We start from the raw sequence: 14,192 nt of genomic DNA on the forward strand, positions 1-14,192 counted from the left end.
CATGGCAAAGCTTATCAGTGGCGGGCAGCGCACGAAAGGCGCCACTGTTGTAACGGTAAGCACTGGCGGGCTGCCCTACGCGCCCGCCACTGATGGCATACTAGCAGTGGCAGGAGGTCAGTGGCGAGCGCCCCCGACTGTCTAGCCCGCTACTGATGGCCTTTTTGCGCCCGCCATTGCTAGGCATTCCTGTAGTAGTGCAGATCGTCGACCAAGGAGATCCGTTGTTGCCGTGCCGCGCGGGCTTTGCCCGGCAACGACCCTGGCGACGGCGGGAGGAGAGGCGGGGCAGGAGAGGACTGTTGGCGGTCGGCGGCGAGAGCCCCGGTGCGACCCTGCGCGGCCGCATGAGAGCTTGGGTCAGGAGCCTTCCTCCACTGGACCTAAAAGGTAGAACTCAATCTCGACGCAAATATGTGGGTTCCCTTTTCGAGTAGAAACATAGCTGTGCCTCTTGAAGCAAATATGTGCTTCTTTTTTCATAGAAGCACTTATCGTGGAAGCACGCGGAAGCGCAAATGTGCTTCATAGAAATTTCCAAAACCTAGAAAAAAAACAAGCAAAAAAAAAATCTAAAACATGAATATGCGTATGGAATTATTTAAAAAGATTTTAAAGGGAGCGCCTAACATGCGACACATGGCAATGGCTAGACGCACCACTCACACGCTCCTAGACCATAAAAATGACCCTTTCGGAAGCCCCCAAGGGTAACCGTTGGTTAGTTGCTCCCACGTATATAAGATATTTTGATGGATAAGGAAACTCCAACGTGGGGATGCATTCGTCCATTGTTGTCTATTTGGGTCCGTGTGGACAAAAATCACGGCCCAACGCGGTGACACAAATCCATTTCTTGTTCGGACAGGGTTCGATTGCCGGCCGTTCCGGCCTCTGGTCGCGTGCGGGAGGCGGAGATCTGCCACCGTCGCGCTCAGCTACCCAACGACCTCTGTCACGACATGGCGTTCACGTTGCACACGACGCACTGGGACACTTGGTTCACCGGCAAGCATGACCAGTGCTACCTCCGGTACACCAGCGCACGGGAGGGGAGCTGGAGCACGCGGACGCGGCGCTAGTGCACTAAAGGCAGCACTGGTCATGCTTGTCAGTGAACCAAGTGTCCCAGTGCGGTGTGTCCAATGCGAACGCCATGTGGTGATAGAGGTCGTCGGGTAGCTGAGCGCGATGATGACAGATCTCCGCCTCCCGCACGCGGCTAGAGGCGGTCTGCATTCGAACCCTGTCCTGACAAGAAATGGGTTTGTGACACCGCGTTGGGCCGTGATTTCTGTCCACGCGGACTCAAACAGATAACGATGGACGAGATGCATCCCTACTTTGGAGTTCCCTTATCCATCAAAATATCCTGTATACGTGGGAGCAAATAACCAACGGTTATCCTTGGGGGCTTCCGTAAGGGTCATTTTTGTGGTCTGGGAGTGTGTGAGTAGTGCGTCTAGTCATTGTCATGTGTCGCGTGTTAAACGCTCCCTTTAAAATCCTTTTTTCAGTATTTCCATATGCATATTCAGGTTTTAGATTATTATTTTTTGTTTTTGCTTGGTTTTTTCTAGGTTTTGGAAATTTTTGTGAAGCACATTTGTGCTTCCATGTGCTTCCACGAGAAGTGCTTCTATGAAAAGAGAAGCACATATTTGCTTCGAGAGGCATAGCTATGCTTCTACTCGAAAAGGGAAAGCACATATTTACTTTGAGATTGAATTCTACCTTTTACGTCCAGTGGAGAAAGGCTCCGGACCCAAGCTCTCGTGCGGCCGCGCAGGGTCGCACCGGGGCTCTCGCCGCCGGCCGCCAACGGTCGTCCCCTGCGCCGCCTCTCCTCCTGCCACTGCCGGGGTCGTCGCCGGGAAAAGCCCGCGCGGAACGACGGCGGCGGATCTCCTCGATCGACGATCTGCACTACTGCAGAACACCAGCGCCATCGCGTCCGCGTGCTCCAGCCCCCCTCCCGTGCACTCTAGCCCACAACCTGTGGTGGTGGTGGAGGAGAAGGACGAGACCCTGAAGAAGATCATCGATGACTCCGAGTTGGTCGAGCTCACCCAATGGCCTGACCTGCCACTGGCGCTCCACATCTCGGCGTTGGAGGTCCCCGCGCCGCCGCAGAGCCGTGGCCACTGGCGCCACTAGAAGGGCACGTGTGGGCGTGAACGTCCGAGGTCCCTTGCATCCTCGAGTGGGTGGAGCCAGAACAACAGCAGGAAACCGCGAAAGGGTCGTCATTGTGGCCATATCCATGACCGACTCTGGCCTACATCCACCTGATGGACAATTTTACCTTATTTTAAATGGAAATCATAAAAAAAAAGTTGAAATGCAGCCAGCGTGTTGGGTGCACCTATGAGGTCAGTTTGTTGGAGTTGCCCTAATAACTCTATGAGGCCAACTCCAACGCGCAAACCCATTCAGTCCGGTCGTATCCGTTTAGGACGAAGACAGATTCGGTGGCCCAACGTGCGGGAGCAAACCCAAAATGTGTTTGACTCGTGTCCGCTTTGACACAAACTGGGTGCATCTTTGGGCCAGATTTGCGTCCAACCGAACACTGGATGGACGCACACGCGTCGCCTCGTCGTCCGCCTACGGGACTGTATGTCGGGCCTCCCAACCGCTCCCCACCGGACCCATTAAATCCACATGAACGGACGGGCCCACATGTTAGCCTCCCAATCACCCCCGGTCGTGTCCTTTTTTATGGAAAAGCCATGGACCGGCTAGTCCACTTCCTCGACACGTCCACACACTTCCACTCCCGCTGCCCCCTCCCGCCCCAACAAGCAAACCCGAGTGTCGCCTAGCTCGACCCTCTTCGCTCCCTGCCGGCACCCTCCATGGGGTTCTAGAAGTGGGTTCCCGGCAAGAAGGCCAAGCATGACCACAAGGCGGGGGTGTCCTCCGCGTCGTCGGGGAGCGGCACCGTGGATTCTACCTCGCCGGCCGCCTTCTCCATCTCCCCTCCGACGGCCATGCCACGATTCCGGTTGTATGTGAAGGTAGAGATCTGCCGACGATACTGGGAGACCGACACCCCGCTTCGGTGGTCTGATGCCCACCTCCCCAATGGGTGGCATCTGAGCCCAGATCGGGTGCCCATCCTCCTGTCATGGTGAGCGGCCACGCGTGCTTGGAGATCAACCGCCGGCGAACTCGGATCTGCGCCACCACCTCGACGACCGAAGATATGACCTCGACTCGCCGCTCTGGGACACCTGGTTCCAGGACGAGCACGACATGCGCCAAAAAACATTCTTCGCCAACCATGCTCGTAGCCCGCCTCGTGAGCCGCGTGCACGCGCTCCAAGTCCGCCCCGATCGCGCGGTCGTGCGCGGGTGTATGTCCTGACGCCAATGCCCCCCCCCCCTCTCTGTCCCTGCCACCACCTCCACCAACCACCATGACCACCGAAGAGGAGGAGCAACTGGTTCAGGCGGTGATGAAGGACTCCGAGAGGGAGTGCAACCGCTTGCCGGAGGAGGAGTGGGAGGGCCTCGAGGAGATGCTGGCGCTCTCGGTTGCCGGCAATGTCTACGTCCTCGAGCTCGACGTCAAGCAGGAGGTGAAGGAGGTGGTGGTGGAGGATGAGCCTCCCCTAGCGGCCTGGAGCACCGCTTTGGTGGGACAGCGGTGGTCGTGGACCACCACGGTGCCATGCACCCCTCCTTCATCGCCGCCAACAACTCCATCGGCCTCGTGGGCGCCTTGGTCATCACCCTCGCCACGCCCCGCAAGGGCTGCCAGCCCACCTCTGGCAGCCACCACCGCCTGCCCTAGCTTGGGGGCCGCCAACCCACCTCTGGCAGCCATCGCCCTACGTCGACCTCTCCATGGATGACAACGACGAGGATGGCGCCGCCTGACGACGGCCACAACGACAACGGCCATAACTATCTTTTATGTCTTTTTATTTCATGTTTAGTTTAAATGTACGGCCGAGACTTTTGTGGAATTATTAAGTTTATTGTAAGTTTTTGCAGGTTAAAAAAAATAGTTTATTGTAAGTTTTAAATTATTTTTGCAATGTCTTTAAAAAAAATTAAGTCCACGTCGGATAAGTTTGAAATGCGGCGGCCGGTTAGTTGCACGTGTGGGCGGACGGCCAAAACCGAACACGACCGTCCGTTTTTTTGACACGAATCGGACAAAACGGTTGCTCGCGTTGGAGTTTGCCTAAGAGTCGAACTATAGACCCTGAAGCCCTATGAGTGTCATATATATATATGTCTCGTCCGCTTGCAGAGTCTAGTACAGTTGCAGTTGCGGCAGCAATCGCGAATCCAATCTGCCACATGCCCACATGCAGCTTGCGATCATGAGGAGTGAGTGGATTCCTGCGTTCGACCTGCTCGCTCTCATGGCGTAATTTACTGCCTGAATCAAGGTCGGAGTTCCTTGCCATATCGCAGCGCCAAGTCCGCCGGTGCTGATGCACTATTTTGGGGACAGCGGCGGCCGGACTGCGAGAAGCCGCAGGAGGTGACTGAAGCAGGCCGAGCTCCGCTCAAAGAGCGCGCCGATGATGTTTGAAGAAATGGCCCCGTCGACGAAATGCCCCCGTGCGGATGCAGGACTGGTGCTCGACGAAATGCCTGCAAGAAACCGGCAAATCCTGAGAACGGCCATCTCGTGTCCTTTTCTCCTGCCCAGCTCGCCAGGCGCTGCAGCTGGGGCGATGCTTTCTCTGAAGTTCTCTGCAATGGCCGGACGTAATTCCAGGTGTGCCTCCTGTTCTATGGCTCGCCCTTTATATTAGGTTATATGCTATGAACATTATGATGCCAGATTGGGTGTGTTGCTTGAACTTCATGTGTCTGTTCCTAAATTTTAGTAAACACTGTGAAAATGTAAACTTAACTAGGATCATATTCTATGTCGGTTTCGTTCCACCTGGGGATCTTCCACCTGTTTGGGCCTCCTACTCACGCCAAAGGAGTGTGGGGGGTCTGGGTATTCTGGACCTAGAGAATATGAACTCCCCTCTCAAGTTATGCTGGGCATAGAAGGCGCATACTGCAGGGGACCGATCTTGGAGCATTATGCACACTTCTCAGCCCCCCTGGAGAATCATGAAAGACAGCTATTCAACATGGCGGCTCGGGTCGAACTGGGCAATGGGCAACGATGCTTCGTCTGGACAGATTGTTGGGTGCAGGGCGCTGCTGTTGCGGAATTTGTTCCGGATGTCGTCAGTGCCATACCGCTGGTTGTTAGAGAGAGGAGAACCGTCGTGGAAGCAATGACCAATGGCGCATGGACAGATATATTAAGAGGCAGATTGTTTTATTCATACGTTCCATCAGGTGCTTACCTTGTGGGAGAACATTACCAATGTCCAAATTGATCCCCCCGCTGATGACAGATATTCACTTGGGAGGCGAGGGGATCATACTCAGTAAAATCAGTCTACAATTCCAACTTCCGTGCGACAATTAAGTGTACGATAACAAGCAGTACTTGCTCAGGTCCCGCATGAGCTCGTAGCTCTCCGTCTCGGGAGGCTGAGGATCCTCACGTTGGCTGTTTCCATTTGCATTAGGCTGAGGTTGCGACAGGTCTTCGATCTCATCTAGGCTGCTGTGGCGTGTTGGTTGGGCCGCCATTTGCATAGCAAAATGGTACCTAAGGGAGTCAGGGTTCAACTTCTCAATGGAATTAAGACAAAACATGCATGTGTCCAATATATAGCTCACCCGGCAAGCTTGCTCATCAGCATGAAACCTGGCATAATGTAATCATATCGTAATATAAAGTAGCAAATCAAAAGAAAGATGGTATTGCAGTCAAATTTATCATTATAGCACGCCGTTGGAGTAGCATCCAATGGACATCGTTCATCTTCTCGAGGAGACCACTTCGTGCTGTATTTATTCGTATTAAGGTAGAGAACTGCTGGTAGCTGGAGGGGAAGTTGGTTGCCACCACAGGCGCAACCTCATCGTCGTTAACAAATGGGGAGGCTGAAGGGGGACTCATGGTGCTATTATTGCGTGTCCCCACGTCACCATTAGTATTCAGGTAGAGCTGCTTGGAATGTCCCTGTCAATGCACACGATGGAGCGTGGGGAAAATTCTTTCAAGATAGGGAAGATAGGGACACACCATGAAAGAGACTGTTGGTGCAGCCACAAATGCTGAATCCGAATAAAACACACCCATTAGACATATTGCACTGTAACTTTCTTGTGGTTTCGTAGGCAGTTTACTGGATAAAACTAGAGGAGATGCTAGTCATGTTTCTTGAACAATTGTATGGGAACTAGGATATTTATCATATTTCTCACAATAATGTTAGTCCCCCAGGAGTATGGATGCACATCTCAACACCGAGGTTCAAGACATATCCAGTTTGAATTCCTGTGCATATTCCAGTGTTGGTGCTTTATATTTCAGTTCTCAACCACAACAAATGTGTGCAATATATTTGAAAGACCGAAGCTTAATCGTGGAATAGCCTGCAGGCTGGACGACACCTGCGCACTGTATGGGACCCGAGTGGCTGCCACGTTTTTACATCCTTGGGCCTCCATTAGACGACAACCATGGCAAAAGAAGAGAAGTTCACAACTGGTCTCCATGAACACGCAGCCATGCTTCCTCGGTTCCTCCGCCATTTGAAGGTATATTTATTGCTTTGCGCAATTAACTAGGTGCTGCACAAGCTGGTGCAAGCATAGAAGTTTGTTATGGTACCACTGGGTGCGTTCTACAATCATATCAAATTCTGTATTCAAATTCTAGACATGTCTTTGTTGTTTGTTCTCACCTTTTCTTTTTTGCAGGGAAATCATGCTGTGCCTTCGGTGGGATGAAATTGAAGTGAAAAAGACAACGCGTAAGGCATGACTCCGCGTCGTGGAGCTCCACTCGGGATGGTTTCTCACATGCTGGCCCTTGTTGTGACCAGAAGTGGATGATATAAAATGTGAAGTCTCTTGTCTTGGGGTCACGTAAACTAAGCGATTTCAAGTTCAGACGGCCGGATTATGCATGTGGGGGTTAGACAACGCTCTCGAGTATTGACTATTCCCCATGAGTTATGTGCAACTCCTGGATGATGCGCGTATTAAGATTCTTTGACCAAGATTAGGATTGCCACCAGCAGCAGCCTCAACCACCATTCATCTTGCTGGCACCTGCAGGGGAGGAGCTGGCTACGGCGCATTGTAAGCCCATTCAAAACAAGTGAATCCTTCACTAGATTAGTGTTTGCTATTGTTTATTTATGGTGGATGAAACATGACCCAGCTGTCATCTGACCTAGCTTAGTGCCTGAGCACTTGCTTAATTACTTGCCAGACATAGTTTTCCGTGCATGTGTTTGTTGGTAAGAGGCTGAACTTGGGTCTCAAAGATTCTGATGAGCCTATTCGATCATCAGCATTGTGTACCGACTGCTTGGAGGTATTGAGATGCATGAGACCCACATCAGTTTTCTAACTTAGCCAAATTTGGGCTCATGTGTAGTACCGGTCCTAATTAATTCGCCTCACTGGATTTAACAATGTTCCTTTTCTTTGTCCTGTTTAAACTAGGGCGAGAGGGAGATGCTACGGCAGTGGGCTCTACATGCATGACATAAATCACTCCTTGCCAAGGATTTGGTTATCGGGAGGTAAATTCTGTTATCCCCGTGAGAAACATGTATCCCTGGCAAAAACTACTGACCTTTTTTTTTTGAAAATTTTGCATTTAATCTCTGAAAGTATAGTTAATTTATATGTCATCTCTGTTATATCAAGATACTTGAGCCGCTGTGAGTCCCGTTCGGGCACGGGATCTCAATACATAGGACTAGTGCAGATGACGTTCCACTATGTTACTTGCAGGTTTCTGGACAATGTGCGGACAATATCGAGGTAAAAAATATTGAACTCAAGTTCATCCGGTATCCAAAATTTTGCTTAGAGTTCTGGTGAGAAGCTTAGATACGAGTGGTGAGTTTATTACAGAGAAAGGTTCATACGCCTCACAGAACACACAGCCAACGGCTTGCGCCTACAACTCCAGCTCAAGGTCAGAACACACGCTTACAAGTGGGAGTCAACCCCACAACTCCAGCTCAAGGAACCCAACCGATCGTGCTCCTATTCTTCCCCAATGGGTCCGCCTTCCATCAACAATCCACCTGCCAGGATGTTCGGAGCTGATTATTCTCTATCCACCTTCGTTTTCTCTGAAGATGAGAAGGGCGTGACACGCCCTTCCGCCTTCGCCTCGACGTTCGGATAGTGTGCCCGCTGGATCAGACCGTGGGGAGTTGCCGAATTGCTCCCTTGCGACAAGACGTCAATCCATGATCACCATTGGAACGGACTCAACCATAGAGAATGAAGTGAGGGGAGGAAGACGAGAAGCGATGGGGCAAAGGACAGAAGAAAGCTTGGGTCAATTATTGCACGGGCATATTAGCGGTGTGCCACAAGAAAGGCGTGCTACTAGTATTAACATTACTAGCAGCGTCGAGATACGTCGCACACGTACACAAATACTCGGTACTAGATAGGAAGGGCCGAGGAGTGCATTTACCAAATGGGCCAAACATCTGATGCCCCCGGCGCAGGAAAGGCACACGCACAAGGGGATGCAAAAGACGCTACACGAAGAGGTCCACAGGTCATCGATTACCGACGTCGGCACACAGGTGAGAGACTGGTTAACGAGGATTGGCAGCTGAGAAATGACCATGCAGTAAAATTATACGGTGTCAGGCAGATCAAATGGCCCAGCAAGCATGTGCCCCTCAGGATCACGAAGGAAGCATGTAATCCAGCATCATTTATAAGAGTATTAGGAGTCAATGGCAGCTCTTCCATAGCTTGCTACCCCCTACCTTTTCATCCAAGAAGCAAGCAAGCACCTAACATCTCTAATTTTTGAAATTCCCAAACACCCATAGTATTTTGAACACACGCTAAGTGAAGTTTCCTATGGGCCCTCAAACTCATTCCAGAGGCAGTTTGCCATTGTGAGAATTATTGAGGTCCAAAGTGCATTTATGAAAATGAAAAAGGACCTCAAATACACAGGAATGTTAGCTAGACATGATTTCATAAGTACCAACCTCCCACCACATCCTTGTGATCTTGGAGTTGTGCTACTTGTGATACTTAAGTTTGCTACGCCTTTGAACGAGTTTTATGTGACGTGAACAAGAGTTGGTGATCTGGTAACGATCAGTTTGCTGTGACATATGATGTGAATTTTGTTTGCAAGGTTGCAGACGCCGGGACAATAAAATGCGTTTTATTTGACGTAGAGCGTGATATTTCGGCAGGCTCGTTACTCGGTCGTGTTGTTTTAATTACTTGGGATGGTCGTCTCACATGTCATAGCTTTTTTTTTAAGAAGGATGACTCCCGGCCTCTGTATCTGGACGATGCATACGGCCACTTTATTGATTATTCTCACAAGACCTTACAAAATCAATACAATAGTAAGACTAAAGCCGTCGTGTAAGCAACAAACTGTCGCTACACCTGTCCAGTTGATGAAGGGGCGCAGATAGCCTGGGCCTAATACCAAACAGACATCGCAGCCAAGCCTAACATCTAAGACCTGAGACCCCAACGTAGCCACTTGCCGGGTCTGGGGCACACACTGGTCCGGCGTGTTCTCAGAGGCCGCCGTCGCCAACTGCCACAGCTCCATCTTCAGAACTGTACTGATGCATCAACCTTGCTCGGTCCAGCTATCGTTGACGTCACCACGACGCCCAACGGCACCTCCTCCCTGCGCGCAAACAGCTGAACACGTCGCGGTCGCCACTGATACACCTCAGCGCCATGCTGTCAAGTATCACCAGCCGACACAGCTTGAAGTCTTTGAAGGATCTGTCGTGCGTAGCACCTGCCGACCAGGCATGACCAAGCGTAGCACCTGTCGGTCAGGCATGACTTGACATCTCCACCGTAGCTCCGTGCAAGACGAAGCCGCTCCACCTCCTGCCTCTAACTTCCAGCGCTGCTCCACAAACGATGCTCCTAAGAGAGAAACGACACCGCAGTGCCGCCATCATCCGATCTGGAACACTAGATCCTAGGGTTTCCTCCGGAGCAGCACGAGTGGGTCGACAGTAGTTACACGACGATGCCTTCATCAAGATAACGGCGTAGAACGCCGCCATCACCTGCCGTCGTCTCATATCTCACAGCTAACATGTCTAATGTCCACATCTTGCTTTCCCGGCGGCACAGCCACATGCATGTCCGTCCAGTTTCGTATAGAAACTATACATGGATAGTCGTCAGTTGGCATCGTTGTTAATACTGACCTTACATTTCTTGTCAAGTTAATAAGAAACTTATAAGGTACACATTCAAAAACAAAGAAACTTAAGTTACCATTAGGATACTCCCGATGATGCAAGATCATATTTTAATTGACGGTTTGCCGTGTTCCCATGTGCGAACGAACAAATGTGCTGCTATATAGAGAGCGTTCCAGGCCATGTCTTCCGGCTTAGGTGCCACCATTTCCTAACCATGGCGCAAAATGGGACTGCCGACATCGAGGAAACGCCCGGCAACGGCAACGACCAGAGCCAAACCGCGAGTGCCCCTGAGCCTGACAAAGGGCTGGCCAAGACGAGCGGCGGAGTCATGTTGGAGCTGCGCATGTACCTCCTGCTGATGGGTGGATCAGATATACGTTGCGGAAAAATCCGCTTCCGCTAGTAGTAGTACAACTAATATATAGCCAAATATGTTCACTTGTGATCTTTCCACCCATCCATGCTAGACGCCATATCAACATGCAGCTGGTCCCATGCATGCATGTCAACATCAATATGCCCTATTCTAAAAATCTGACATGAGGTACAGAAGGGACCCGTGGGCTACTTCACCATATTTGCTAGCAAAATTAATATGTCACTAACTTCTAAATAAACTATGTAAATTTGAATTCGTTTATGTATTTGAGTTTCTCATGGCTAGCTCTACGAAACGAGTCCAGTATTGATATATTTCTAAAAAAGTTTCATAAACTTTTCATCAAAGTTCAGACAAGCTGTTTATAATGTTCTTCTGTTCCAGATACATTTTCTAGAAAAGTTCTTTAATATTTCTAGTAAAATACAGAAAACCTATTTATAAAGTTCCTCAGCTCATGCTCCTGTTTATTTATCACTTTGCAAATGAAAATGAGAAGTTCTTCACTATGCCCAGCAAAGTTCCTCACTAAAAACACTGATAATTTTCTAAAAACCCATATTGCAATTCTAGTTAAAAATGGTATTAAAAAAATTATACAAACCTGATCTTGTTCTGAAGATCTTGGCGTCAGGAGTTCAAATATATATGAAGTTTCAAAAACAAATTTTGATTAAACTGTTAAAAGACAACTAAAAGTAACAAAGTTTTTGAAGAGAGGAAAGACAACCTAGGCATGCATGTGTACTGTACTGTAGCCATGCATTTGTCAGTCCATGGGAAAGAAAAGCGAGGCAGAGAGGCATGCACATGCAAAGGGCCCGGATCCATATGTTGGAGCAGCGGCTGTGATTCGCGTTGCACGCACAACCAGTTAGTAAACGCCTTATTCGACTACTAGCTAGTATGACTATACCATGTATATATTTTTGCACAATATACATGTTGAGTTTTAAAGATGCCATGGAGCTAAGAGAATAGACGCTTTAGTCCACACATGATAGTGGGTTTTCACTTTTAATGAGATTCGATGAAATTCCCTGAATTTCAGTGATTTCAGACACTAAAATATTTACCTTTTGGTCAAAATATTCAGCAATTTCGGTAGTACAAAGGAATCCAAATATATTTTTAAAACATATTTTCAGATGCTCCAAATATTTGATTGAATTCAAGTGAATATTTCGGCCCTTTGGCAAAATGTAAACCGAAATCACCAACATTCCGATTTCGGTTGTTGCTGAAATTGAAAGTGAAAACCACAAAAGGCAGGTGAAAACCAGAAAATTATCGCTCACGACATGCAAAATAGTTATGGTGTGTATTAGCAACCACGGACAATAGTTTACACATACTTGTGATTTGTTTTCAAAAGGTATAAATACCCTCAATGCCTTTTAGGATTTTAACCCCTACAAATATACAGAGTGTTTTCTGCAAAAATAAAATAAAAAATACAAAGTGTTAGATCCACTAATAAACATTACTAACCTGCGTTGCAGCCGGCTATTTTCATGCTGGACCTGGATCATTCAACCCATCGGTTCATGCTGGAGCTGGATCCACAAAAGGACTATCGGCAAAGGAACCCCAAGGTATTTGCTCCTGCTCATGTGTAAATATTATGAAACCGTGGTTGTTATTTGTAAACTCTAAACTTTGATGTCCTAACACGCTGAGCAAATTACTAGGGGTGAGAATGAATTCAAGAAAAAGATGGCGCCGGCGTCATCGCCAGAGCCGCCAGAGAGCGAAGGCATCATTCAGCTAAGGAGGGCTCACTATCTGGTGCTGCTACTTGCCACTGTTGCAGCGACCATCACCTACCAGGCAGGGATGAACCCGCCGGGCGGCTTCTGGCCTGACGACCATGACGGGCACAAGGGCGGCGACCCAGTGCTGGTGACCACGCACCCCAGGCGTTACAGGGCGTTCTTCTACTGCAACTCCGCCGCTCTGGTCGCCTCGGTGCTTGTCATCATTATGGTCCAGAGCAAGCATCTGACATCGAGCGCCGTCCACAAGAGCCACGGGCTGGAGGCCGCCATGATACTGGACCTGCTTAGCCTCATGGCTGCGTATGCGGTCGGTTGTGCCCGGGACGTGAGCACCTCCCTCCACGTCGGCGCTCTGGCCGGCGCCGTCCTGGTCTACGTGGTCATACACATCGCCTTGTTCACGCTAGACCACAAGGGCGACAGCAGAGGCGACGACAAGGAGGAAGAGAAAATGTTGAAGAGGCGCAAAGTACTGCTGCTGCTCGCCATCTTGGCCGCCACCATCACGTACCAAGCTGGGTTGACCCCCCCGGGAGGCTTCTGGGTCGACGAGGACGTGCCCGGTGGGCACACCGCAGGCTACCCAGTTCTCTCAACCGGCTACCCTCGCCGCTACGCCACCTTCTTCTACTGCAACGCGGCGAGCTTCATGTCATCCATAGCCGTCATCATCCTCCTCGTCAACCCGAACCTGTACCGGCTGGGCATAAGGTGCTACGCCCTCTACGTGTGCGCGGTGGCGGGCCTGTTCGGCCTCATGGCCGCCTACGCAGCCGGAAGCTCTCGCCATCTCCGGACATCCATCTTCATGATCTCACTGGTGGCTGTGGTAGTCACCTTCATAATCTTACTCCTTCTAGCATTCAATTTCAAATTCAATAAGGGTCTCGGGCTCGGCAGCGCTCACGAAACCAAGGAGACCCCGAAAGGGAAAGAGGGGAACAAGAAAAGATACACCAAGCGCAAGTACTTGATGCTTGTGGGCATCCTGGTTGCGAGCGTCACCTACCAAGCCGGCCTTACCCCGCCGGGCGGCGTCTGGCCGGACGGCAGCGACGGGCACGCCGCCGGCAACCCGGTGCTGCGCGACAGCAACAAGCAGCGGTACCGCTTGTTTTTCTACAGCAACTCCGTTTCTTTCTTGGCGTCCATCGTCGTCATCCTCCTCCTGCTGTTGGACGAGACGTTGTTCGACACGAAGCAGGAGTTGGAATCGGACGATCTGCATCTGCTCTGGGTGGCCCAGTCCTCGATTCTGCTGGCCCTGCTTGGCCTCCTGTGGGCGTACGCCTCCGGCTGCAGCCGGGAGTGGAAGACATCGGGATATGTCGTCGCGCTCGCCGTCGCTGTGCTGCTCTACATGGCCATCCATGTGGCGCTATCATGCCACGACAAGAAAGGCAAAAAAACACCTCAACAGGACGGCAAATCACCTGGCAAGCAATGCAGTTCCGAAGACGGTGAAGGAAAGCTAGAGCGGGTTCAATCTGAGATTAACACTGTGTAGGGAACGAATGATCTAGAAAACAATGTATAGGGAACTCCGGAATTTGTTTACTTCTGTTGACATGGTTATAGATCCTTAATTTGTACACATGTACACGGCTAGTTTGTTAATTGTCATTTCACACGTTAGGCAAACCTCTTCCGACTCTTCAATTTACAAACAGAAACACTTTGTAAATTCGTTTATAATCCATGCATGCATGTCCTCCAAGAGGAAATTAGGAAAGGAAATTC

The 14,192-nt window shown here is 50.1% G+C and overlaps 1 protein-coding gene and 1 long non-coding RNA gene across 2 annotated transcripts; both read left to right on the plus strand.

Moving 5' to 3' along the window:
- Positions 1-4,257: 4,257 nt before the first annotated feature.
- On the plus strand, positions 4,258-7,636 carry LOC119341658. The gene is made up of 4 exons (XR_005165230.1): positions 4,258-4,741; positions 6,484-6,642; positions 6,805-7,426; positions 7,558-7,636. It is a non-coding gene; the product is annotated as an uncharacterized LOC119341658 (long non-coding RNA).
- A 2,870-nt stretch (positions 7,637-10,506) lies between these two features.
- On the plus strand, positions 10,507-13,959 carry LOC119338765. Its single transcript, XM_037611003.1, has 2 exons — positions 10,507-10,640; positions 12,366-13,959. Exons 1-2 carry the CDS (start codon positions 10,507-10,509, stop codon positions 13,957-13,959), a joined length of 1,728 nt encoding a protein of 575 aa, XP_037466900.1.
- The last annotated feature ends 233 nt before the right edge of the window (positions 13,960-14,192 follow it).

Source organism: Triticum dicoccoides, chromosome 7B (genome assembly GCF_002162155.2).
Source record: "Triticum dicoccoides isolate Atlit2015 ecotype Zavitan chromosome 7B, WEW_v2.0, whole genome shotgun sequence".
In the NCBI taxonomy this organism is placed as follows: Eukaryota; Viridiplantae; Streptophyta; class Magnoliopsida; order Poales; family Poaceae; genus Triticum; species Triticum dicoccoides.